The 25,770-nt window shown below is 39.2% G+C and overlaps 1 protein-coding gene across 1 annotated transcript in view; it reads right to left on the bottom strand.

Annotated features, from left to right (window-relative positions):
- LOC114647571 (uncharacterized) overlaps positions 1–25,420 on the bottom strand; it is a 37,288-nt gene extending 11,868 nt beyond the window's left edge. The window contains 1 exon segment of the mRNA XM_051923214.1: positions 25,238–25,420. Coding sequence (XP_051779174.1) covers positions 25,238–25,420 — 183 coding nt within the window.
- Between the last annotated feature and the right edge of the window lie 350 nt (positions 25,421–25,770).

Raw genomic sequence — 25,770 nt, 5'->3', positions numbered from 1 at the left:
AAAGGAAAAAGAAAGGGAACGAGCATAAGCTCATACAAGATGAGATCAGGAACAGGATGGAATGAGTTCTGTGTTCTACAGAGCAGAGATGGAGATAGAGAGATCCAACTTGGAGGAGAGATCCCGATCCAATGAGCGATTTCAGGAAACAGTGAAGGCATAGTAAGGCTGGTGTAGTAGAAATTTAACATCTTATTAAAGAAAGACATATCTGCTAAGAGGACAATTCAGTAATCAGGCAGGAGAAGAGCTGTTCATTGTATCTTTTAATTATTCCTCAGCAAAATTCCTTAGAGGAAGCATTCTTTAAAAGTAGTTTGTTACAGCATGGTCAGAATGACCACAATGGTAAGAGAAACAAAGAATAGAGGTTCATTTTATAAACTGTTGAATATACATACAGTGTCAATCAATGCATATATTTTACTCTGGTTGGTTCATTGGTTTACACCCAAATGATTTATATAAAATAAAAGTCTGTTATATTATATTCTGGTTCTTCTTATACCCTTTGAGATGAGCTATCACCCTTGAAATTTCTATGCATATAACAACTGTCCATTCTCATTTATAGGACATCTGCTGATTTCTTAGTCATCCTTCAGTACATTTTGTATATTACATCAACCTTTCTTCTGGTACATTCTTTATTTGACCATCTCAGTATTTTTCCTAAACCAATTCTTATATTTAAATGTGCATTTTGTTGTTCACTTGACCTTTATCTGGTTTCCTGGTGTGCCTGAACAGGTTTCTGACATTTATTAAGCACTAGCAAAATACCCGCGTTTCGCGGCGGTGAAGTACTGCTTTAAAATTTTTATTAAGAAGAAAAGTAAACCTTTTTAAACTGAGGGAAAATATACCAGTAATTATTTGTTAAGGATCTCCTTGTTTACCATGTTGTCAGTTCGGTCCTCCGGTTGTAATATGACCAAGCTGTGCGCTGAGCTTACTCTTGAGCATGCAATGTATAGTTGGCCATGTGAAAAGCAATCTTGCCTCAAATCAATGCCAACCTTTTGTAGGGTCTGTCCCTGAGACTTATTAATTGTCATTGCGAAGCAGAGCCTTACTGGAAATTGGAAGCATTTGAATTGAAATGGGTTTCATCGATAACTTTGCATCCAGCTTTTGAGAGTTTAAATATTCATAAACATCGAAGTGTCCACTACTGAAATTGTCACCTGTGAATCTAAGATGTTTAAGAAGCATTGGCGGTTGTCCAAAGGTATAAAATATTTGGCCATTTTGGTACACTTGAAAGCGACAACCGAACAATTCAGCGGCAGCCATCAACTCACATGCAGAACCATAGGTGAAGAGCTTAAACATTTCACTCTTATAGTGCTCCTGTGTAGTATAATTATCTCCTGTACCGTCATCAGTCCACACCTTGAACCTGTCCCAGTCATTCAATACATAAGACACAATGTTCCTCCGGATATCAAGAGTGAGCCTGATATGGCCGTGCAATATGTAACACGGAGAATGGAAAAGGCAGTCCCCATCTCCGGGCATGGAAACCACTCGGTAAGTGACAGTTCTTTGATCGATGGTGATCACCTCGATAGACATGTTAATGGGGTTACGGTTGGAACGCTAAAGTAAATGGGTACCTGAACAATGTAAACTAAGTCTAAAATACCTACTCAATAACTATAATCATAATAAATGAACAGTAAAACAGCGGAGAAGCCGTGGATTAAATAAAAAGGCTGCAGTTATCAGCAGTGAATACTGTGGCGAAACAAGAAAGGGAATGAAGAAACTGGAGCGACAGACGGCCTTATATAGGCAGGCAGCCAACTACGTGGGAGGTGTGGGGATGGGGGACCCAATGCCGCCTCACATGGCGACCGAGCTACAGGCTATGGACGTATATATGTACGTAAGTAGGATTCAGTTAGCGTTGGGAACCTGCGTACCAAATTTCTTGAAGATGGGCCCATAAGTAACAAAGACCATTGGAAAGTTCAATATGGCGGCCGACAGTGGCGTCATACCACAGAAATAAGTATGTACATCGGTTTCGGTTAGCACAGGGAAGCTGCCTACCAAATTTCATGAAGATGGGGCCATAAATACGAAAGTTTAACATGGTGGACGTTGTCAACCGTTATGACCGTTACGCGTAGAATTTCAAAATGAAACCTGCTTAACTTTTGTAAGTAAGCTGTAAGGAATGAGCCTGCCAAATTTCAGCCTTCTACCTACACGGGAAGTTGGAGAATTAGTGATGAGTGAGTCAGTGAGGGCTTTGCCTTTTATTAGTATAGATTTATGCTATTTCTTTAAGATGAATTCTGTTTTACCCCAAAAGTATTCTTCCACACTGGCAAGAGAAGTGAGCACTTCAGAGGGAAGTGGTCAAGGTGGAACTGTGTGTGACATCAAGAGAAGCTGCTGCTGTTTTGGGGGATGGGGTAACAGCAGTGACCATAAGCAGGTTTCCTGGGGGTTTGACCCAGTATCCTATCCATCCATCCATCCATTTTCCAGCCTGCTGAATCCGAACACAGGGTCACGGGGCCCAGTATCCTACTAGAGGCCAAAATCTATTGGACGCTCCTGGGCAGTACTGACTACGCTTTCAAATGGGACTAAGGGATCCTTTGTTTTAAACTGCTTTTATACTGATTTTATTTTAAATCTCTCGCAAAGTGACTTATGTGCTCTTGAGTTTTAATTGAATGTTATTAACTATTTATTTATTGATTTGTCCTGGACACTGTTTATGTTGTAGACACTGTGGGTGCTTTAATTTTTTATGATGGAATTAAACAATTCTCAAGGGAGAAAGAAAAATATAAGGGTGGATGTTAATACAAGAAGAATAAGATGGTGGTAAAAAGTGAAAGTCAGGGTCAAGATGTATCAGAGAAGAGACATGATGATAAGGGAAGAAGTACTGCTGAGGAGCAGAGTGGAGCAGGAATGGCCAATTGCTCATGGAGGTCCTGTGGATGCTGATGGATGGCAATGGAAGAAGGGAGAAGGGCTCCTGTGGTCCCCAGAAACATTGAGGGATTATGGTGAGGACAGAAGACATCACTTATAGTTGAGCAGGTCTTTTGGGGGAGCAGCTGAGAAGAAGTTATGGAAGGATGTACTGAGGTTTGTGAATTTTTAATTGCCAGCTTCTGACTGTGTTTTAGTGTTTAATTGTAACCCATTTTTTTTATTAATGCATGTTAACTTCCCAAATTTACTGTTTTCAGTCTATGATTATTTATTGACTTTTTATCTGCATTGCACTTTAATTTATATACTGTCTTATTTAGTGTTTTTATAATAAATACATAATGCACATTTTCTGCCACTCTTGTTGTATTTGTCCTAATTCGTCCTAGTCCACTTCAGTTAAAGACTATTTACCCAGGTTCAGAAAGAGTATGCCATCTACAGACAACCTGAACATCACAATCTGTTATAGCTTTCTTTTTCCAGCTAGACTGAACCTAAATTTTTATTCCCTGTGACCAGAAACGGCAGAACTGGAAATGGAGTGGATGTGACATCAACCTTCTTCATTCAGACTGTGTTTCTCTATTGTAAAGAGGGAAACGGAGAGTGAGTGAGTAACTGTTACAAAAATCACCACACATTTGCGTTTGACATATGCCTCCATTATCAAATTTGACAGCATAAATAAACTGGTAATCAAACTTCATGTTAAATCAAAGGGAGAGACTTTTGATTGTCTAGCAGTAGAGCACTTCTCTAAAAGCAAATGATTGTAGTACTTTGTTTCGTTTTGACCTCAGAAAGAATCTTTAATTCACTACTTTGTAACCATTCTGACTTCTTAATAGCAATAGTAATAGAAGTTGTAGTTATAGTAGTACTGTTGCTCACATAGTTATTCTAATCTTCACAGGCACCACTGCTATCTGCTTTCTAATTTATGAACATCCCAGTAAAAAGTATTAGTTTTTCTGTTGCAAAATTTGCCATTCAAGATAATTTGGACATCAAGATAAAGTTATTGTCATGTGTACATAGTGCAATAAAATTCTGGTGATCATTGCAAATAGTAGCTCCCAATAAACAAAATGGCATTATGAAACAATAATAAATAGGAGTAAGAATAATTAAAATAAAAAGTGAAATATATCAACATTGAAAAGTTCAAGTTGGAAATTAATAATAGATTCTGAAATCTTGATGTTCAAAATGTAAAAATTAACCCAAAAAGATCTATTAGAAAAAGACAGAATCTTAACAGTATGCTGTTATCCTTGGAACAAAGATATGACCACTTCAGAATGTGCATTTGCTTTTGTGTGTTGTAAGCAACAAATAGTGGTTATGTTATACTTAACAAATTGTATTTTATATCATTTTAAATGTTTCTTCAGAATAAAACCCTTTCAAGGGCACATGGTAAGACCTGAGAGAGGAAGACAGGCAAAGAGAGACTGTGTGCTACGCCTTCGAAGCAGGCTTATAATATACCCATAGGAAGCTAGAGGGCAGACACCAAAACTATGTCCTCTTACTTCTGCTACCTGTGAAATAAAATATGTAAAACTACCTGTCACACAATCTCTATTCATGGAGCAGCATTGTTCATAGTCAAACCGTCCTTAGAAATGTTTGCTTCACCATGAGCTGAACTTGACAAAAGTCAATGGGAAAGGAGGAACTGGACTAATTTTGAATGAAGTAGTCCTTTAAGCGTCCCTGAGGGCTGGGGAAGTATCTGCCAACTATGCCTTGTAAATAGTAATGAATCTATTGTTATTATTATTGCTCTAAGGTTTGTTATGATTAGGCACTGGGCAAGCATGGCTCTTTGCGCACACATTTGGCCCATTTCCCCTTCCCTAATATGGGCTCAATGCACAGCTAGTTGGCCATCGGGACATGAAGATCAGTTTGCGCTACCTCATTCTAACACTTCCCTGTTTGAGCTTAGGAGTAACAACAGAGAAAAAATGTGTACAAGTGTGTATGTGCACACCTAGAGGGGGTCAGTTTTATATACTCAGGAGGCTGTTTATGTAAGTAGCTGATCTGCATGGCAAGGACCAAAACTTGCTTAACTGAGCAGTGAAGGTACAACAAATCTATGAAGAACAACAAAGTATTTTCATAATATGTTCATTTAATGTGCTTCTCAAATAAAAATACTGCACTTTTTTTTAATGCAATCAGGGTTCAAAACCAGCTGGAGTAGTGACATCACACATGCGAGAACCAAATTAAGTAGTTATTTAAACATAAGGTGGAATCAGCTTACAATATGCATGCATGAAAGTTTTGTTCATGGTTGCTACAGGTATGTGATGTCATGCTGGCCTTGCAAAGCATCATAGGGAGCTTGGAAAAAAAATATTTGTCTAAGATATTCACACTGCAAATTTCCAGAAGAATATTCAGCCAACAAGGTCAGTGGCGAACACAATGTATTTGCTACAAAAAATGCTTTAGCAAACTTCACCGATTAACAATAGTCCTTAGTAAATCCATTCATAGTAAATTGAATGCCTTAATTAAAAAAAACAAATTTAGACCTTAATGTTTGTAACAAGCACTGCTCCCTCTTTTCTACAAAATTTGAGAAAAGTAATATCGCTGTGGTTTTTACTGTAATCTCAAGAATGAAGCAGTTTAAAGTTACATTTTTGGTGAGGCACTGAGAACCATTTGTGTAGGAAATACATCTTTACCTAGGCATTTATTTTCATGAAAATGAATGTATCTTTTGATGAAATTTGCATTCGCTTATGAAATCATTTCCAGTATTTTAAAAAGGTCTGTATATTATAAATGTAGTATTTTTGTTTTCAGTTCTTGGATGTATGCTATTGTTTGTTTTTCAAGTTATTTCTTATTTAAACATTTCAGTGCAATTCACCTAGTTTTCATAAGCAACAAAGACAGCACCTTGGCTCAAATCCTGACAAATGTCTGTCGGTCAAATCAGGAAACCTGACACATGGAACAGTTTTTATATATCCACATAAATGCTAGTGCAATTTTTGTTGAATCATGAGATTAACAATCTAAATCTTATTAACTCTGGAGATTTAATGCACAAGTTCATATATGCAACAGAATTACAGTATAAAACTAGGTAATTTTATTTCATAGTGCTCTGACAGACACACTGACAGTATGTGCATCCTCAGTTAAGCTCTCTATTAACTGCATGTGTAGTCAGGAAAGGTTTTATGTAGTGGGTATGATTCATGGAAGAAACAAGTGCAAAAAATACTTGGACTTCAATGGTGGTCAGTTGAGAGCACTACTCCATCAAAATAGGATACTTCCCACCAGTATGTGTCCACAAATTGTTTGAAGTATATAATTGTATCCTTTGAATTACATAACATTACAAGAATAAATCATTTATATATATAATTGGGATGCATTTTGCACTGCTATAGCAGCAGTCTCATGTTGGTGATCCTCCATTATCAAAATGCAGGCTGTACGCACCACCTGGAGCACAAAAAGTAAGCTGTTATCCACAGAAGTTAAACATTACCATCTATTCAGGCTTTTGACTCCAGATAATCTATACATATTAATAAAAGGCAAAGCCCTCACTGACTCACTCACTGACTGACTGACTGACTGACTCATCACTAATTCTTGAACTTCCCGTGTAGGTGGAAGGCTGAAATTTGGCAGGCTCATTCCTTACAGCTTACTTACAAAAGTTAGGCAGGTTTCATTTCGAAATTTTACGCGTAACGGTCATAACTGGAACATGTTTTTTGTCCATATACTCTAATGGAGGAGGCGGAGTCACGTATCGCGTCATCACGCCTCCTACGTAATCACGTGAACTAAAAACATGGAAGAGATTTACAGCACGAGTCAAACGCGGGAACGAAGGTAAATGACGTTAATTTTTGAGTGTCTTTTAATACTGTGTAAGCATACATATTAACACATGTGCAATTAAACGTGTGCATTTACGGGGTGATTTCTCAGGCTTAAAAGCTCGCCTTTTATCAAACGCGGGAACAAAGTTAAATGACGTTGTTCACTGGCTTTTAATACTGTGTAAGCATACATATTAACACATGTGCAATTAAACGTGTGCATTTACGGGGTGATTTCTCAGGCTTAAAAGCTTGCCTTTTACTAAAAAGGTAAATGCAAAACTATTTTCAATCATTCTATGATCTGCTTCTCACAACTGAAGGCACCGTGGCTGATGTTACGTCACTTGATGGCCAACCATAAGCGTTACCTGGTAGGTAACCAGCCACTCACTTCACTCCTTTACGGGAATCGAACCTCTGAGGTTTTCTTTTGTTCTTAATTAAAATTTAAAAGCAATACTTCACCGCTGGAAAGCCCCTCTAGCGCTGACGTCCGAGGTTCGATTACCGTAAGCGAGTGCAGTGAGTGTGTACGCCTGATCAGCCAAGAATAAGGGGGAAAGACGTGTCGCGTACTCTTTGCATTATTTGACAGTAAACTATTTTCAACCATTCTATGATCTGCTTCTCACAACTGAAGGCACCGTGGCTGATGTTACCTCACTTGCTGGCCAACAATAAGCGTTACCTGGTAGGTAACCAGCCACTCACTTCACTCCCTTACAGGAATCGAACCTCGGACGTCAGCGCTACAGGCAAAGCCCCTAAAATTGCGCCACGGTGTGTGGTTCGTTTATTTGACAACATGTAGATCGGGGTAATTACATTCCGCGCCACGCCGTGTGGTTCGTTTATTTGACAACATGTAGATCGGGGTAATTACATTCACGGCATTCGTAGTCTGATTCACAATCTGATTGTATGGGTGGTTACCTACCAGGTAACGCTTATAGTTGGCCACCAAGTCAGGTCGAAGTGATCACTCGAGTGAAGGCAGCTTCACAAAAAAACAGATCCTTAACAAACTGTTATTAGTATATTTTCCCTCAATTTAAAAAGGTTTTGTTTTCTTCTTAATAAAAATTTAAAAGCGGTACTTCGCCGGTGCGAAGCGCGTGGATTTGACCGACTGACACATACAGACATATTCATGAGTGCAGGTACTTCGGAAAGAAAGCACCGTGTAAACCTAAAGTTTAAATTAAGTTCATAGACCTACAAAAGATTGCCATTCATTTGAGGCAAGATTGCTTTTCTTCTGTACAACTATACGTTGCATTCTCAAGAGTGTGCTTGCACGGCTTCGGATATAGATTATATATATATATGTATGTCTATATATATAAATATGTAAGGTTATAAGTACTGCCTTACTTCTCTTTAAGAAAGGAAGATGTAATGATACTTGATTTAAACGATTCCATGTCTTGGTGGGTTTGCGTAGCTTATTGTCAATATCTTTACACCTTTTTTTAAGACTTATTGACTGAAACGGGCTTTCACGAAAAAAGTTAGGGCTTTGCTACAGGATACACCCTCCACAAGTTAAGCAAGTAAAAATAAAATATATATTTCTGTTTTATTTAAACCTTTTAAGTTCGTATGCATAGCCCCATTTGGCTGTTTAATTTTTTTTTTTCTTTCTTCAGTAATATTTAATCTCCTTAAAGAAAAAGAACATATCCATTTTACTTTTTTTGTATCTCTTTAGTAATATTTTAGTGTAAAAGGATAACCAGTATTTAAACCTTTTATGTTACTTTATAAATTTATTTTACACAATGTTGAAAAATTAATAAGAAAGCTACATATTTTGGCAGCTGCTGCTTTAATTTTCAATGAAATGAAAAAAGCTCTTCAAGAGAAAACGTTAATGAAGAAGAAACAATTTGCACTATCTAAAAATGAGAAACCCTCATTTATAAAAGTTTGCTGCAGATGACTTAACTGAAAATAAGTGAATAGTTCCTATGTGTATAATACATATTTATCTATTTTACTTATGCCTTTATTCCAGCAACTTGCAACATCTGAGGTACAATTTGTTACATTACTTCTGTTTTTTGCAGCACAGGCAGGTGAAGTGACTTCCTCAGGGTCACACAGTGGTGTCAGTACCAGGATTTGAACTGACAAGCTCCGGGTTTACTGAAATATTACTGAAGAAAGAAAAAAAATGAAAACGGGCAAATAGGGCTATGCATACAGATGTCCATCCATCCATTATCCAACCCGCTATATCCTAAATACAGGAGCCAATAAGTAGATATGTATATATACAGTATATATATATATATATATATATATGTATATGGTTGAAATAGTTTACTGTCAAATAAATGCAAAGAGTACGCGACACGTGTTTCGCCCTCATTCTGGGCTCATCAGGCGTACAAACTCCACTGCACTCCTGACGTCCGAGGTTCGATTCCCGAGAGGGAGTGCAGTGGAGTTTGTACGCCTGATGAGCCCAGAATGAGGGCTAAACACGTGTCGCGTACTCTTTGCATTTATTTGACAGTAAACTATTTCAACCATTCTATGATCTGCTCCTCACAAACTGAGGGCACCGTGGCGGATGTTAGCAGATTGCTGGCCAACCACAAGCGTTACCTGGTAGGTAACCACCTATACAATCAGATTGTGACACAGACTTCGAATGCCGTGAATGTAATTACCCCGATCTACATGCTGTCAAATAAACGAACCACACGCCGTGGCGCAACGTTAGCGGCATCGCCTCTGGCGCTGACGTCCGAGGTTCGATTCCCGAGAGGGAGTGCAGTGGAGTTTGTACGCCTGATGAGCCCAGAATGAGGGCGCACGCAGGAAGGAACCACGGCCACCAACTTTAAGACCATTGGATTACGACGACAACTCGCAGAGCCACGCCCACCAACTCGGACGCGTCAACTGGGAAAAAAACGCCGTCATTTATCTTCGTCTGGGCTACAGTACACATGCACCTCTGAGCCACGTTGACTTTTCGCTTACGACACACGACCGCGTGCACCATAGCAAACTGTTTTACACACTACATGCAGCAATTCGTTTCCGCGACAAACATGCGTCTTCTTACATGGTCCTGCAGGAACACGGAAAACGTTTCCCGCCCACCAAAGCAGGACCATGTAAAAAGAGGCATGTTTGTCGCGGATGTGAATTGCTGAATGCAGCGTCTAAAACAGTTAATAGGCTGCAACAAAATTATGAAAGTACGGGCGCATTTTTTCACACAAGCTGTGTGTGTGTGTGGGTGGGTTGGTGTTAGTTAATTAGTTCCTCGAAGGATTTCAACATTTAATATGCACAAGCGGTAACACTGCAAAATCAGCCCAAGCCAGAAAAGACGGCTGGCAAAAAGTGGCCGACAAATTAAACGCGTGTGCATTGTACTTACTGAAAGCAGCGGTACGGATTTTGCAAATGTTCATTTTTTTCCCTCTGCTTAAAAAACATTTAAAAAGTGGCGTGATTATGCGGCGTATATTATGTCGCGGCTTGGTATGCAGCATTTATAACAGTTTGTTTGTCGCGGATAATTTGCCTTTTACTATATAAACGCGTGTGCATTGTACTTACTGAAAGCAGCGTTACGGATTTTGCAAATGTTCATCATATATAATCCACCAAGTCGGCCGACCGTGCGGGCGCATTTTTTCACACAAGCTGTGTGTGTGTGGGTGGGTTGGTGTTAGTTAGTTAATTAGTTCCTCGAAGGATTTCAACATTTAATCATCATCATATATAATCCACCAAGTCGTCCGACCGTGTGATACAAACGACAGAGCACCGCCCAAGAACTCGAACCGCTAGAGAGACACGCCCACCAAGTCTAAGAGCACCAACTCTAATACGCCTGCCCGCCTGACTGTTAACAGCGTTCAACCCCAATGTGCTGGAGTGTAAAACCATCACAACTATCAGACGCTGTCTATATCTAAGAAGATATATAGATATTCATTATTCATCCAGCACGCGTCCACCCACGCTCTCAAGGCATTCACAGTGCCTGCTCATGTGCTCGAACACAACAACTCACCACACACAAATCTTGCTTTATTTGACTCAACACGGGAAACCTCACCCTGCCCGGACACGGAGAGGATTGACAGATCGATAGCTCTTTCTCGAATTGTTCCCCACGAACGAGGAATACCCACTGAGTGCGGGTCATACGCTCCCCACCCCCCTCCTACTACCGTGGTCGGGTGACTTGGTGGATTATATATAGAAAAGCAGCCGAAACCACAAAGAACAATGAAAGGACAACGTGGCTCAGAGGTGCACAGATGACAGTGACTCAGGTGAGGAGTTGGGGGCAGCAAGTCTTTGATAGGTTGCAACAAAATGATGAAAGAACCGGCGCATTTTTTTCAAACAAGCTGGGTGGGTGGGTGTTAGTTAATTAGTTACTCAAATGATTTCAAGTTTAATATGCACAAGCGGTAACACTGCAAAATAAGCCCAAACCTGAAAAGACGGCTAGCAAAAAGTGGCCGACAAATCAAACGTGTGCGCATTGTACTTACTGAACGCACTGTTACGGATTTTGCAAATGTTCACTTTTTTCATTCAAAGCGCTATCCACACAGGGAGAAACCGGGAAGCGAATCCAAAATCTTCCACAGTCTCCTTACTGTTAACCAGCAACACTACCACTGCGCTACAAGGCAGAAAATGCAGTTAAAGAATGCACCGGGCTCAATTTTATTTTCACTTCTGTTTGGACAACTGTGTCGTTCAGGAAGTGTTCACCCATCAATACATAATTCTGCGGCGTATGCTACGCCGCGGGTTGGCTAGTCTTTATATAAAGGGAAAGAGAGAAAAAGAATTCTTTTTCTTTTTCCTGTATGATACAACACCCCAAAGGTTTACCTAGTGTTATTAGGAAATGTTAGGTAGTAATTCAGTAGCATTTAGACAGAGCTAGGTCAATAGCTAATAGAACATAAGAAATCTGACAAATGAGAAAAGACCATTCAGTCCATCAAGCCTGTTTATCTAGCTAATAGCTAAACTGTCCCAATATCTCACCCAGATACTGAACTGTACTTCTTAAAGATTGTCATCAGAACTTTTTGTATCATATTGATACAGATCAGTAATCATTGTGAAATTCATCAATCTGACCTAGATTGCAATCATTTATTGGACCTTATTGGATGCCGTGCTTGACCCCTGCTTGTGGGAGGAAAAGGATAAAGGACTTTACTTTTTTAAGGCTCTCATAGTAATGTGATATATTTTTGTACTTTAACTCTTTGAACTATCCATAGTTCTGTAGTATCCCATTTTAGCCTCTCTCCGCTGGAAGTGTTGCATTGAGTTTAAAATCTTGTTGTTTGTTTTTAAAGCCTTGCATGGTTTCGCTCCAAAATATATCTGTGACCTCCTTCGCCAGAAGTCTACATGACAATCATCATCAAGTCCTTCCATGAGAACCCTAAATACAAAGAGGACTGTTCATTTATGTTAGGTAGAATGCCCAGAGGAGGCTGGGTGGTCTCATGGTCTGGAACCCCTGCAGATTTTATTTTTTTTCTTCAGCCGTCTGCAGTTTTTTTTGTTTTTTCTGTCCTCCCTGGCCATTGGACCTTACTCTTATTCTATGTTAATTAATGTTGTCTTATTTTAACTCTTACTTTGTCTTTTTTTTTCTCTTTTCTTCATCATGTAAAGCACTTTGAGCTACATTATTTGTATGAAAATATGCTATATAAATAAATGTTGTTGTTGTTGTTGTTCACCACCAAGAGCACTGAGGTCATCTGGACGACTGCTCCTTGTAGTGCCAAGATCTCAGTTGAAGTTAAGGGGAGACTGAGCTTTTTCAATTGTTGCTCCTAGGCTTTGGAATGACTTGCCTCTGCACATCAGGTCTTCACCCTCTATCGAGGTCTTTAAAAGTTGGCTTAAGACCTACTTGTTTTCTTCTGTCTTTCACTGTGTATGATGGAATTATGGTGGATGTTATAATTGGTTGTTTTATTAATCTGCGTTTGCATGATTGTTTGTATTGTGTTGTGGAGCTCGGCCCGGACATAGACAGGCGGACACATTTACATCACCCAGCACACATTTATTATAATTCTCCATATTTACAACCAGTGCACACACACCCCAAAGTCCCCAAAAGTCCAGGCCAACAAGTCCAATGCCTCTTCCTTCAGGCTGCCTCCTCGCCTCCTCCAAGACCTTGTTCTTCCTTCACTCCCGACTCCAGCCCACTAACAGAGGGAGGCGGCCCCTTTTATAATCAGCCAGATGTGCTCCAGGTGCCTCCCAACAGTCTTCCGCCGGCACTCCCCAGTGTGGCGGAAGTGCTGGCTGCGCACCCGGAAGCACTTCGGGTGTCTCCGATCCTCTTCCCCCCAGCACTCCCGGGTGTAGCGGAAGTGCTGAGGTCCAGGGCTCCAAAGGCATTGGGGTGCCTCCTGGCAGTGACCACGGGCCCCTACAGGGTTGAGCTTCAAAGCTCTGTACCCGTGGCCCCCATAGCCACCAGGGCGGTCGCTCCCACGTGGTCTGGGGGAGGCGTAAGCCCTCCTCCGGGGCGTCCTAGCCGTTCTCCCCCCCAGCCACCTGTGGCAGTGTTTATTTTAATGCCTTTTTGTTTAACACTTTGGCACAGCATCTGTTGTTTTAAATGTGCTTTTATAAATAAAATAATCTAATCTAGTATTTCAAGTCCAGCTGCTTTGTGCATCAGCTTTTTATGATGGACCAGCAATGAAAGCTGCAATGTGTCTTTTAAATGGGAAATTCCATTACAAACCCCATCCAAATCTCTCTCATTAAATGTAAAGTTTAATGCAAAGAATTTTTTTATTAATGAACATAAGTCTCATGTATCATTTGCAAGCAAAGTACTCTGCTGACACAGATGTCAATGGCATTAATACTGGAGGACACCTTCAAAAAACTATTTCAAGACAGTGCTTTTAGGAAATCTATGTAAAGTCAACAAGAAGCAAACAACCAAAAGTAATAGCAAAGTGGATAGCTACAGCTAGAAGTCAAATTCACATGAGAACATGAATTGTATGAAAACAAGAGGGGGGCAAAAGTAGAAGAGTTGGAACATGCAGCGATTGTTCTTCTCACTGAGACTCCTAATTATTGGTAAGTAACCATAACTACATTGTGGTTAAGTACATTATATTGATGAACACTGGAATCTGCATTCATATACAGTAATCCCTCCTCCGTTGCGGGGGTTGCGTTCCAGAGCCACCCGCAAAATAAGAAAATCCGCGAAGTAGAAACCATATGTTTATATGGTTATTTTTTATATTGTCATGCTTGGGTCAGAGATTTGCGCAGAAACACAGGAGGTTGTAGAGAGACAGGAACGTTATTCAAACACTGCAAACAAACATTTGTCTCTTTTTCACAAGTTTAAACTGTGCTCCATGACAAGACAGAGATGACAGTTCTGTCTCACAATTAAAAGAATGCAAACATATCTTCCTCTTCAAAGGAGTGCGCGTCAGGAGCACAGACTGTCAGAAAGAGAGAGGAAAGCAAGCAAATCAATAGGGCTGTTTGGCTTTTAAGTATGTGAAGCACCGCCGGTACAAAGCTGTTGAAGGCGGCAGCTCACACCTCCTCCGTCAGGAGCAGGGAGAGAGAGAGAGAGACAGAGAAAAACAAACAGTCAAAAATCAATACGTGCCCTTCGAGCTTTTAAGTATGCAAAGCACCACGCAGCATGTCGCTTCAAGCAGCTGCACAGAAGGTAGCAACGTCAAGATAATCTTTCAGCATTTTTAGACAAGCGTCCGTTTTGTCTAGGTGTGCGAACAGCCCCCCCTGCTCACACCCCCTACGTCAGGATCAGAGAAAGCCAGCGCAAGAGAGAGAGAGAGAGAGAGAAAAGTAAGTTGGGTAGCTTCTCAGCCATCTGCCAATAGCGTCCCTTGTATGAAATCAACTGGGCAAAACAACTGAGGAAGCATGTACCAGAAATTAAAAGACCCATTGTCCTCAGAAATCCGCGAACCAGCAAAAAATCCGCAATATATATTTAAATATGCTTACATATAAAATCCGCGATAGAGTTAAGCCGCGAAAGGCGAAGCGCGATATAGCGAGGGATCACTGTACTCTAATTGCAATAAAAACAGAAGAGAGGCACTATGCTTAAATGTGGACCAAAAATTTTATGGACATAGCAAAGGAGCTAAATATTGAAAAGAAAGTTTCCATACTTATCACAGATAGTATAGTATAGTATACTATAGTAAGGGTCTTCAATTCATATGTACTGTACTGCACAGAGTCTTAGCACAAAAGCAAAATGACAGTGGGCAAAAGATGGAGTCTCTTGTACAAGACATTGTGGCAAGATGGAATTCAACTCTGGAAATGAAAAGGCATGTCTTTGGAAACCCAACAGCCATTGAGAGATGCTCTGGTCTCATAGAAAACCAGCCTCAGCATTGCCAGTGACAGCTGAACTAGATAAACTGCAGAACTTGGAGGCACTACTGAAGCAATGCAGGTAATTTTCAATATTAAGGATAGCTTATGCATATACAAGTGTATGATTGTCTGAGCAGAAAGGTATTTGCATGAGCAAGGGAGGGAGCGAAATAGGGAGAGAATATCACTGTGAGATTGTGTGTATGCATGTGCAAAAGAGATACAGTACAAATATCTCTATGGCCACACTAACATGGATACATTTAAAAACAGTTGTTAATGTCTGGAAAACATTCAGGATTAAATCACTTAGAGATCTGTACTTAGACAACGTCTTTGCATCCTATGAACAATTACATTCCAAATTTAACTTTCCAGCAACACAGCTTTTTCACTACCTCCAAATATAGAAACTTTACTAAACAAATCCTGTCCATCTTTACTCACCTCCCACCTACCTCTATGCCGGAAAAAATATTGATCAGTCTTGATGACTCAGACAGCATTTCTGTAATATATAAAAACATTTTAAAGTCCCTCCCTTTCAAAGATCCCAGAGTACAGTGGGAAAAGAATCTCTCACTCAAAATTTCCGAAAAGGAGTGGAAGGTAGCAATGTACAGAATTCACTATGCAAAGGATAGAATTACTCAACTCAAAATTATATGTCAAGCGCATCTCTCTTGATTAAAATTGTCCAAAATTTTTCCAGGGCAAGATCCAACCTGCGAACATTGCAATCAAGTTCCAGCCTCATTGGGCCATATGTTTTGGATATGCGCCAAAGTAACATAATTTTGGGCCAAAATCTTTAAATGCCTTTCAGACAGCCTTGAAGTCACCCTCCTAATCCAATAACAGCTGTGTTTGGTGTGCTTCCAGATGGGCTTAAAGTGGAGAAGTAATTGCCTTTACTTCACTATTGGCATGTAAACTTATCTTTCTCAACTGGAAGAATTCTAACCTCTTTTAACTCAGTGAGTAACTGATGTTATATATTATTTGAATTTGGAAAAAATCAAATTCTCACTTCAAATAACATCAATATCATTTTAAAATAAGCATTTAAATCAAGGAAGTGGATTCTCTTTCCTTTTTTATTCTATTTATATTTATTTAACACATTTTTCCTACTATTAAAGTTTTACTCTGTTGGTCTGGCTCTCTTTCTCTCTCATTTGATTTGAACCTAGTTTTTGTAGAACTTGACTTGCTTGTATGGAATGTTTTTGATTTTAGATAAATTCAATTAAATGTATATATATATATACACCACAGGGCACACACACACACCCACACGCCAAACACACACTAGGGACAATTTAGGATCACCAATGCACCTAACTTGCATGTCTTTTGACTGTGGGAGGAAACCGGAGTACCCAGAGGAAATCCACACAGACATGGGGAGAACATTTAAACTCCACGCAGGGAGGACCCGGGAAGCAAACCTGGGTCTCCTAACTGCGAGGCAGCAGCGGTACCCACTACGCCACTATGCCGCATATTATATATATATATATATATATATATATATATATATATATATGCATATATATATGTATGTATATATATCTATATATATACCTACTTCTAAAACAAATGTTTTAGATTTTCTATTTCTATTTTCTTCTATTGATTTTCTGTTCTCTTTTGTGTAGGTCCTTGATGAAATTTTTGAGAAAAGAAAAATGTGTTTCTTGCACAGTAGATAGATAGATACTTTATTAATCCCAATGGGAAATTCACAATATTGCTGCCTGCTTGTGCCAGCACTCTTGGGTAATCGAGAGCACTGATGCTGACCCTGCCTACATGGTCAAATTCAAGCAGACCTTAAAAGAATAAGGGAAACACCAACTTTACATGGCTGTAGATGGCACCACAGCATTCTTCCCAAGGTTTAAGAACCCAAAGTGCCTTCACATAGGTGTGAGGGGTGGGGTATGGGCTTCAATCAACATCAAGCTCAAGTAGGAGAGTCTAGTATGAATGCAAGCAACAAATTCAGGGTCACTGATGAAAAAATTCAGTTCTTTTAACTAATGAGAATGAGGATTGGGAAGTGTGTTGAACATTATAAAGCAGAGCCCACCATCACCACAGAGGACTGTCCACTAAGGTGGCAAGAATAAGTAGAGTCACACAGCATGGTTCCCTTTGCATGCAAGTACTTGAGAATACCTGCCACATCAGTACCTTGTAAAAGGTTGTTTTCACTCTTTAAGCATTTTGTATGGAAGAGCACAACACTTTTTTATTTGAAAATGTCAATAGACTTTTTTTGTCTTGGTGATTGGCTCAGTGCAAAGTAATAGGAAAATGATGGGGGCTGGTTTATTTTGTGTTTTGTAAAACAAAAGGGGAAAAATTAAAAAGTCTTGTCACTTCTTGTTTTGGGGAATATTGTGTTACAACAAAGAAGGTATGGCTATAACAAAATGCATTACTTTTTATTTGAATAATCTTTTTGTAGGATCAAATTTGAAATAACAAAAAGTTATGATTAATCTCAGTTAATTACAAAAACAATATGTAATTAATCACAATTAAACATTTTAATCATTTGACAGTTCTAATCTTTTTTTAGAAGACATCCATGAATTCATTGGTCTCTTGTAGTTTCTGATTTGGAAAGTATTTATTGGTTTAAGTGTTCCTTCAAAGTGAAATGTAGCTGCTTATCCTGTATATAGTTCATGGATGTTTGATATCACAATATTGGCAGAAGTTCACTTATAAAGTTGCCAATGTTTGAATGTCAGTTGTAAGGTCCGGTATTCTTAACAGTTTGCCTTATTTCCCCTAAAGCACTACCTACACCTTTTGTATCTAATAGTCTAAAGTGGTTCTTCAGCCAACTAGGAACTCTGGAGAACACACAATGCTCCGTTTGCTGCCTCTTATAATCTCTCTCTCTCCCTCTCTCAAAACAATAGCCATAATTCCCAATAATTCCCAGTTTTTACCCCGAGTTTTATTTATAAATTAAGTTCAGAATGCCAGCTCACATAGAATCTCCCTTTATACAGATAGAATCTTCACATTCATCTGATATTCCAAATAATCTAGACCATTTTAAGACATTTTAAACCCTACAAAATCAATAGCGCAGAATTCTGTAATAATAACATATAGATTCAGGCTTACTGTATGTACCATCATCCATTCCTGTGACTGAAAGCTTCAGGTATGTTGAAAGTTGTCATCTTTTCCTCAGGCAGATGCAGATTCTCCAAAAACTACTGTTTCAAGATCAGAGCCTCTGTTCTTGCTTGTCAAAACATCTTCTCTTCTCCTAGCTGTGCATTGTCATTATTAAAATGAGTATTGTCCAATGCTTTTATTTTATAAATGCCATGGTCCCACAACTCCTCCATCTGATTGTTGGCGTCAGGCCAGGCTGCCAATTTTCTAAAATGACAAAAGACCAAATCTTAAATATTCAACTTTAATTCATAACATGTGTGATGATTAGGTATGTATTCTATGTTTTTGTCTGTCACATGGTAATGGTGATTGTGAGCTCTTGGTCCCCACAATCACATTTTTGTAATCTCTCTGTCCTTTTTCTTTTTTCAAGACAGGTGTCTCTGTTGACATATCTAACCATGCATTACATCTCACGTTCCTTTCACAAAGACTTGGCGTCTACCTTTTGTGCCCTACTTTGTAAATATAGTTGTACTTCTCTTAATTTCTGTTATGATAATGGAAGGTCAAAAAGAAATAAAAAGAGTAAATAAAGCCCTAGGCTGGACAATCTAGAACCGAGAGAAATGGAGAAAGTCCCTCTATTGTATGCTAAACAAAAATAAGGTAAACAAAAATGAAAACCCAATGATGCAGGCCAGAACAGAGACTACATCTGACAGATCTGAGGTCAGAAAGAGAATCAAAATCACAAACCCAAAACACTAAACAAAAATCAAGATCAAAAAACAAAGCAAAGGTTCTTTAACTATTTTGTTTTAAATTGCTCCAATCTGAAACAATAAAGAAGTTTTGTTGTTGAAAAAATACAAGAGATTTCAGGGAACATTTTTCAGGAGCAATGTGTTGCCATCTTTTATAGGTGGAGAGTGATGACTCAATACATCATGCTACCACTGTGTACAATGAGTGCACCCAGCACTTTTCTCTATGTATGTTAGCATCATTCCTGTTTTCTTCTTTTGGATCCATATGTGTTGCTCTTTATCCAAATATCTTTTTTTGAGAGATACCATTATTAACTCATTTTTATTCTTCTAGATCTATCTACACTACATTTTACATTACACTAATTAAAACGTCTCTCTCTCCCTCTCTCTCTCAATCTCTTTCTAACTCTCTGTCTACTCCAGACTGGAAAACTCTACCGCTATCACAGCCAACCCACCTTTAGATTTTGGAATCACGGATAATAGGACATTCATTGCATCTATCAAAGACTGAAATGCACATACTGTATACAGCTCTAGAAAACATGTTTGCCTGTTGCCCAATGATGCAGCCCTGTGTTTCTTCTTTTATGCTACATTCTCCACTTGAACTTCTTCTGACTTTGCTGAAGTGTTGCAGATAAGCCTTTTAGTTATAGGGAAATGTTAGCCTTTCTTAGACTCATGCTTTAACTTAAGAAGACATTAGTGTTAAGGGTTATGGGAGCTAAGTTAAAGACGAAGAGCTGATTTATCAATTCTGAATTGTTTCCTTCACAACCCATGTCTTCATGAATGCTTAACAAACAGTGATCATTGTGGCAGATGGTCGGGGCCCTTACCCAGCCCAGGATGTCTCCACAATGGAAAGACTGGGAGAGAGAACATGTTTAGAGCATTATCTCACCCAGAATGCTAGAGGGCAGCCCCTCTGAGTTGTTGCGACATCACACACTCCCACAGTGCTTCTTGGGAGTTGGAGTTTGGTACAGCCTTGTTGGGTCTCGTGAGTGCCGCCAGGGGGTGCTGCAGTGGCTGCAGAGCCCTACTTCTACCTCACCCAGAAGTATTTCTGGATCATGCTAACGGGCCACCGTAAATGCTTCTGGGTGCGGCCTAAAAGCCGCCCATTGCCACTATTCCTGGAGCCAGAGTCGGGAGGAGGAGGAGGCAGAGAAGAAGAAGAAAAGAAAGTGCCATTGTTGTGCTTCACCATACTTCGTGCTTGTGTACTGTGCTGTGCAGCTGGGGAATGCAGGAAAAGGTTTCCCCTAGCAAAAAAAATAAAACGTGTGTTGCTGGACTTGTGCCTGGTGTCTGTCTGTGTTGGGTTTGGAGAGCTGGTGCGCTCTTTGGTGTCCACATCATTAAAGAATGGTGTTTATGAAAGAAATCACGTTTTTAGTTAATGATATTATAAAAGGAGCTATTTAAAATAAAAAAAGATTAAAAAATGAAACCTCACTTTATGTTGTATATGGATTGTATCTGGATATGCTTTTGTGTATAAAATGAAATTCTCACAATAGTAAAACATATTATTGAATGGGTTAATGTTAGCAGCATTTGTGAGCACTTCATTCTGTTACTTTTGGAGAACAAAGAAGCAGCTGGAATGGCTGCACTTGAAATAATGTAGCTGCTTTGATCACTAAAATAAAAATCAGCTTTATGTCTTCCTAATGAATGAAGTTTGTATTGAGTTTACATAAAGTTTTGCCAAACTGGAATTAGATGGATTCTCTTTATAAGCTTCCAAAGTTGATATTGTGGTTTAAGGTCATTTTTTAAAACATCTGCTCATTTCAAATGCAGAAAAATAAACTTTTTTTTTATTAATCCCACTGGCATCTTTCTTTATTTTCTGATAATTTGGCAGCTGGACTGACAGGGAGCATATGTTTAGTTGGGATTATAACCTTACCAGAAGAAAAAAAAAATGGGCAAGGGTATTACCAGAGTATTAATTTGTATTTAACTGAGCACAAAAGTAATGAGTAGAAATATTGTAATATATATAGACACATTTCAGTTGCACTGATTACTTTGTGATGTGGTATATTCAACAGCAAGTGGCTGTGGCTGTTTTCTTGTTTGAACTTTAAGAAAAATGCTCACTTTTGTTAAACAAATGAAAGCCATGATTAAGAAATTTTAGATTCCCAAATCTCTGATTCTTGTGTTGCTGAATTAAGACATTTTGTCTATTTAATCAAACTGTTTTGCTAATAACCACTACTACTACTAGCCAACAGCACATATTTTTATGGAAAGATATTTTTGTTGGTCACAGTGTTTCATGGATGTCCCATCCAGGATTGGATCACTTGCACCAGTTGTTTCCACTGTAAACTTCATAATGTAAATCAATTAGCAAATGAATGGATGGAAAAGGTAGCAGGAGTTAAGGAGACCAAGTTTCATAGTACGTCACACTCAGTACTGGAAAACAGTAACAGTGGATGCTTTAAGTTGCTGGTAGTATTTAATATTGTATGTTATTTATTGATTAAAATAAAAATAAATAATAAAAATTAAAGACTCCTACAAAATTATATCAGAGTGCTACATATTCAATAGCATTAACTTTATGTTCATTGTTTTTTAGCCAGTACAAATAAAATGTTTTCATCCCTGAATGCGACAGTCACAAAAAAGACATATATTGTTATTAATATTATAATTAAATAATTTTCATGAGCCCAAAGGGATGAAAAATAATGAGTTAAAAAACTGTTTCATTATGTCCATAATCCAAAAAAGTTACAACCATAGGCAGGCATCAGACAGATAGGCAAAGTTTTCAAAGAGACTAGACAAAGAAATATAAATCCATGGATGGGCAAAACTAGAAAAATACAAGATAACAAACTAAAGTAAACAGGGGGTTTTCACAGAGGCTATAAGTCAAAGTGCTATAGCACTTCTTAAATTAGGGGCTTCCATTGTTATTACCCTTACCTATATAATAAAGTGACACCTAGATCGGTGAGATTTCTAAGTACTCTATCACTAAATTGACATTTGGGTGCTCCCTTCAAATGATGCCACTACAATTTTAAACAAGTTCCTGGACAATTTTTAATTGTTCATTGTAAATGACTCTGTTAATGTTTGGTGGCATAAGTGGGAACCTGATTTAAATTTTGTGTATTTGGAATAGGCCATGGTTTTTAAGTCACTGAAGCATACAATATGTTATTAATGCAATAGTTTGGGGTTTTATTATTAGTTGTATAATTATTGATAATATTCTCACAGCTTTTCATTTTGTGCAGATAACTAATGTAAAGGGTGCAATCAAAAATTCAATGCCTTGTAAAGGCTATAAATGTGAACATCATTAAAAAACAGAACTGACACATGTTCAATTTTATTTTTACGAAGGTGATGGTTTTAAGTTTATTATTTTTTAAACGTGTTGACAGATACAATATAGTATAATACAATTACTACATATTATACTAATTGGTAATCTTGTGCAGCTTTCCAGTGTTAATGTGAAATTGTCCCTAGATTTCTCCAGAGTGAGAGCAATGAATCATGCTTTTTGTTTTCATGTTCTCTTGGATGAGGCCAAACACAAACACATAATGATTTCATGTCTTTAATAACTTATATTGTGCATAATCTTCTGTTGTATTTATTCACATAAAATGTCCATGAATTCATTTTTTTGGGGGAGGGAGCTGCCTTCCTCACCCACTGTGTTAACAATTCTGTACACCAAATGATTAGACAACCAAAAACATCTGCATCATTGAATAACAAACTAATGCTTAAAACCAGACCTCCACTGCAAACTGGATGAATTTACAGCTCTTTTTTAAAAATCTATAGGTTGACAAATCTTAATATTTTGGTCAGGTGAAGGAATGACCGATTCCAAAAACTAATGTTGGGACACCAACCATGTCATCCTATTTAATCAAATGAAGTTTTAAAGCAAAGCAAGTGCAAGTTGGCACAGGAAATAAAAAAAAGTTCAAAAACAAACAACAAAATGTAGCCTTCTCGAGGCTGCATTTTACCTCTCTCTTGAGTGGGTCAACTCAAGAGAGAGAAGGCTAAGAAACCAGCAGGTAACACTGGGGTTAGAGTCCTTGTGGACAAGGTCAACTCACACCCCTGGAGATAACAGTGAAGTTTTGTGATTGCCTCTAGGAACGGCCTCCCTTTTAATCACTGCTTAACTTGTTTCCCGGTCCAACAGTTTCTGGCTGAGATAGGGTGTTCAGCTCTGTCAACAGCCTAGCTCAATATGGCTCCCAGGCTCGTGTCTGAGATGTTGGTCTGGAGGAGAAAATGACAGAGAAAAGTTAGGGGAGAACAACGCGATGGTGTGCGTTGGCCCCATGCTAGTGGGTCCTTCTGGGAAGCCTCTTGAACCAGCTACTGTCAATAACGTACCTGAGGGATGAGCCAGCGAATGAGGACACTAACACAAAGCAAGGGGTAGATGTATAAAAATACAAAGTGCTTTTATTAAAATAATGTAAAGCAAATCTGTGTCCAAAAGTGCAGTGCAAAAATGTTCAATAAATAAATAATCCAATAAAAAAAACAGTGATGGTGGAGGTTTAAAACAATTTAAAAAATAATCCATTAAAATGCAGTTAACACAGCCAGGTGTCCATCTTTTAAAAACACAGTCCCTGGTGCATCATGTAAAAACGGCCATCTCCTCAACGTACCCCTAGGCAAGGTGTTGCAGCTGAAGAGACGCCTTACAATTCAGCCAACCTTCTATGCCCTTTCTCCTAGGCTCGGGCCCTGTAGCGGTCTCTGGCTCCCAGAAGGGCAAGACCCCGAGCCTCCAACTCCCGCTGCCAGGCTTGCATCCCTGTAGTCCATTGCACCACCCACAGGACACCTCACTGTGCCTGCCATTACTCCTGCAGCTTCCGCTGCCTTCCTCCTGGCCTTATGCGAAGTCACTCCAGCTTCCAGGTCACTTATCTAGAGTGGCCTTCAGCTCCTAAGCATTGACCACACGCTCCCTCGAGGGACTTCCTCACAGCTGCCTGCCTTCTTTCGCGCTCCCTCTCTCCTGACCACTCTCTCTCAAGCCCTGGCTCCCTTTGCTTCCTGCCATCTCTCCCATCTTTTAACTTCTTTTTCTTTCATTTCCTATTCTTTTCCTCCTTTCTTACTTTGCCGGCTCCCTTTTATCTTCCTCTATGGGTGTGTATCGCTTTAATCATGCACTGCAGAAAGCCAAAAAGCAATTGAGACAGACCACACCAGCATGCACAGGTGCGTCTCGCCCCAATTACTCCACCTTCTTCCTGCAGCTGTGTTTGCACGCACACCCACATAGGTCAAACTGACCATTCATTCATTTATTTATTTATTAAAATGGACTCCTGACTATTAAGCCATGGACCTGACATTATACCACACACTTTCCCCTTTAAGCCTCCAGTTTCAAGGGAAAGCTCCATGCTTCAGCCAAACTGGTGGCCTCAGTCCACGGCATGGACCCACACTGCACTAAAACCAACAGTAAAAGTACTAAAACAAACCCATTCATAAAAACAAAACCCAAGCTCCCTCTGTAAAATCAAGATATTAAAAGAAACAATAACTTTAAAGTGACAAGTAAAAAAAGTAATAAATAAATGCTCATTCAAAATCTCAGTTCTAAAATGTCCTCCTCAGGCTTGAATCCATGGATTCCTTATAAAGTCAGGCATCTATCCTACTTGCTCTTTCTCTTCCTGCAGTCTTCAGTCCTCACCGTCTCACCTCATTCCACTGCTGCTACCAAATTTGGCGGTGCGGGTCTGCTCCACACTCCCTACTACATGCGAGAGCCTCTTTAACTCTCAACCATTAATAACATAACCAGGAGCAAGGGGTAGGTGAAAAAGGATACAAGTGTTTTTATTAAAATAAAAGTAAAAAGTAAGGTGTCCAAAAGTGTAGTGCATCAAAAATTTCCTTAAATAAATAATCCTTTAAAACAGTAAAAGTCTGTGAATTTAAAATCCAGAATAAAATCAGAATAAAACGAACAACACAGCACAGTCATGAGGGTACTGCTCCATCTGACAAGGCAAGCTCAACTCCTTCTTTGTCCTCAAAAAAAAGCTTTCCAATTGCTCGATCAGCCACTGGAGACACAAGCAGCCGCTGTTCTCTCCGACCCCCATCTTGGTTGTCCTCCCATCTTCCTTCTCGTTCACCCAGTGTATCTTGGATTCCTGGGGAGGATTCCACCATGCTCGCACCACACTCCTCTACAAATATTCAGCATGGTGAGCCACCCCAAGAGTGTCAATCATTTGCTCCAACGTCCACGCTGCCTTTCCATACTAGAAGGCTGGCTTGTCCTGCCATTCCACCTGATGCCGGTGTGACCTACAGGAGGCGCACCAACCTCCCAAACCCAAACCCAACACAGACAGACACCAGGCACAAGTTTCAGCAAAACACAAATTTATTTAAAGTGGGAACGCTTCCCAAACCATGTTCACAAGCAGCACAGTACAATAAACAGCACAAGTACAGTCCCCAGTATTGTTTCTCCTTCTCATTGGTTCTCTGTCTCTTTTTCTTTTTTTGCCCCCACT

Source organism: Erpetoichthys calabaricus, chromosome 1 (genome assembly GCF_900747795.2).
Source record: "Erpetoichthys calabaricus chromosome 1, fErpCal1.3, whole genome shotgun sequence".
Lineage (NCBI taxonomy): Eukaryota > Metazoa > Chordata > Cladistia > Polypteriformes > Polypteridae > Erpetoichthys > Erpetoichthys calabaricus.
This window is presented reverse-complemented; position numbering and strand designations above follow the sequence as displayed.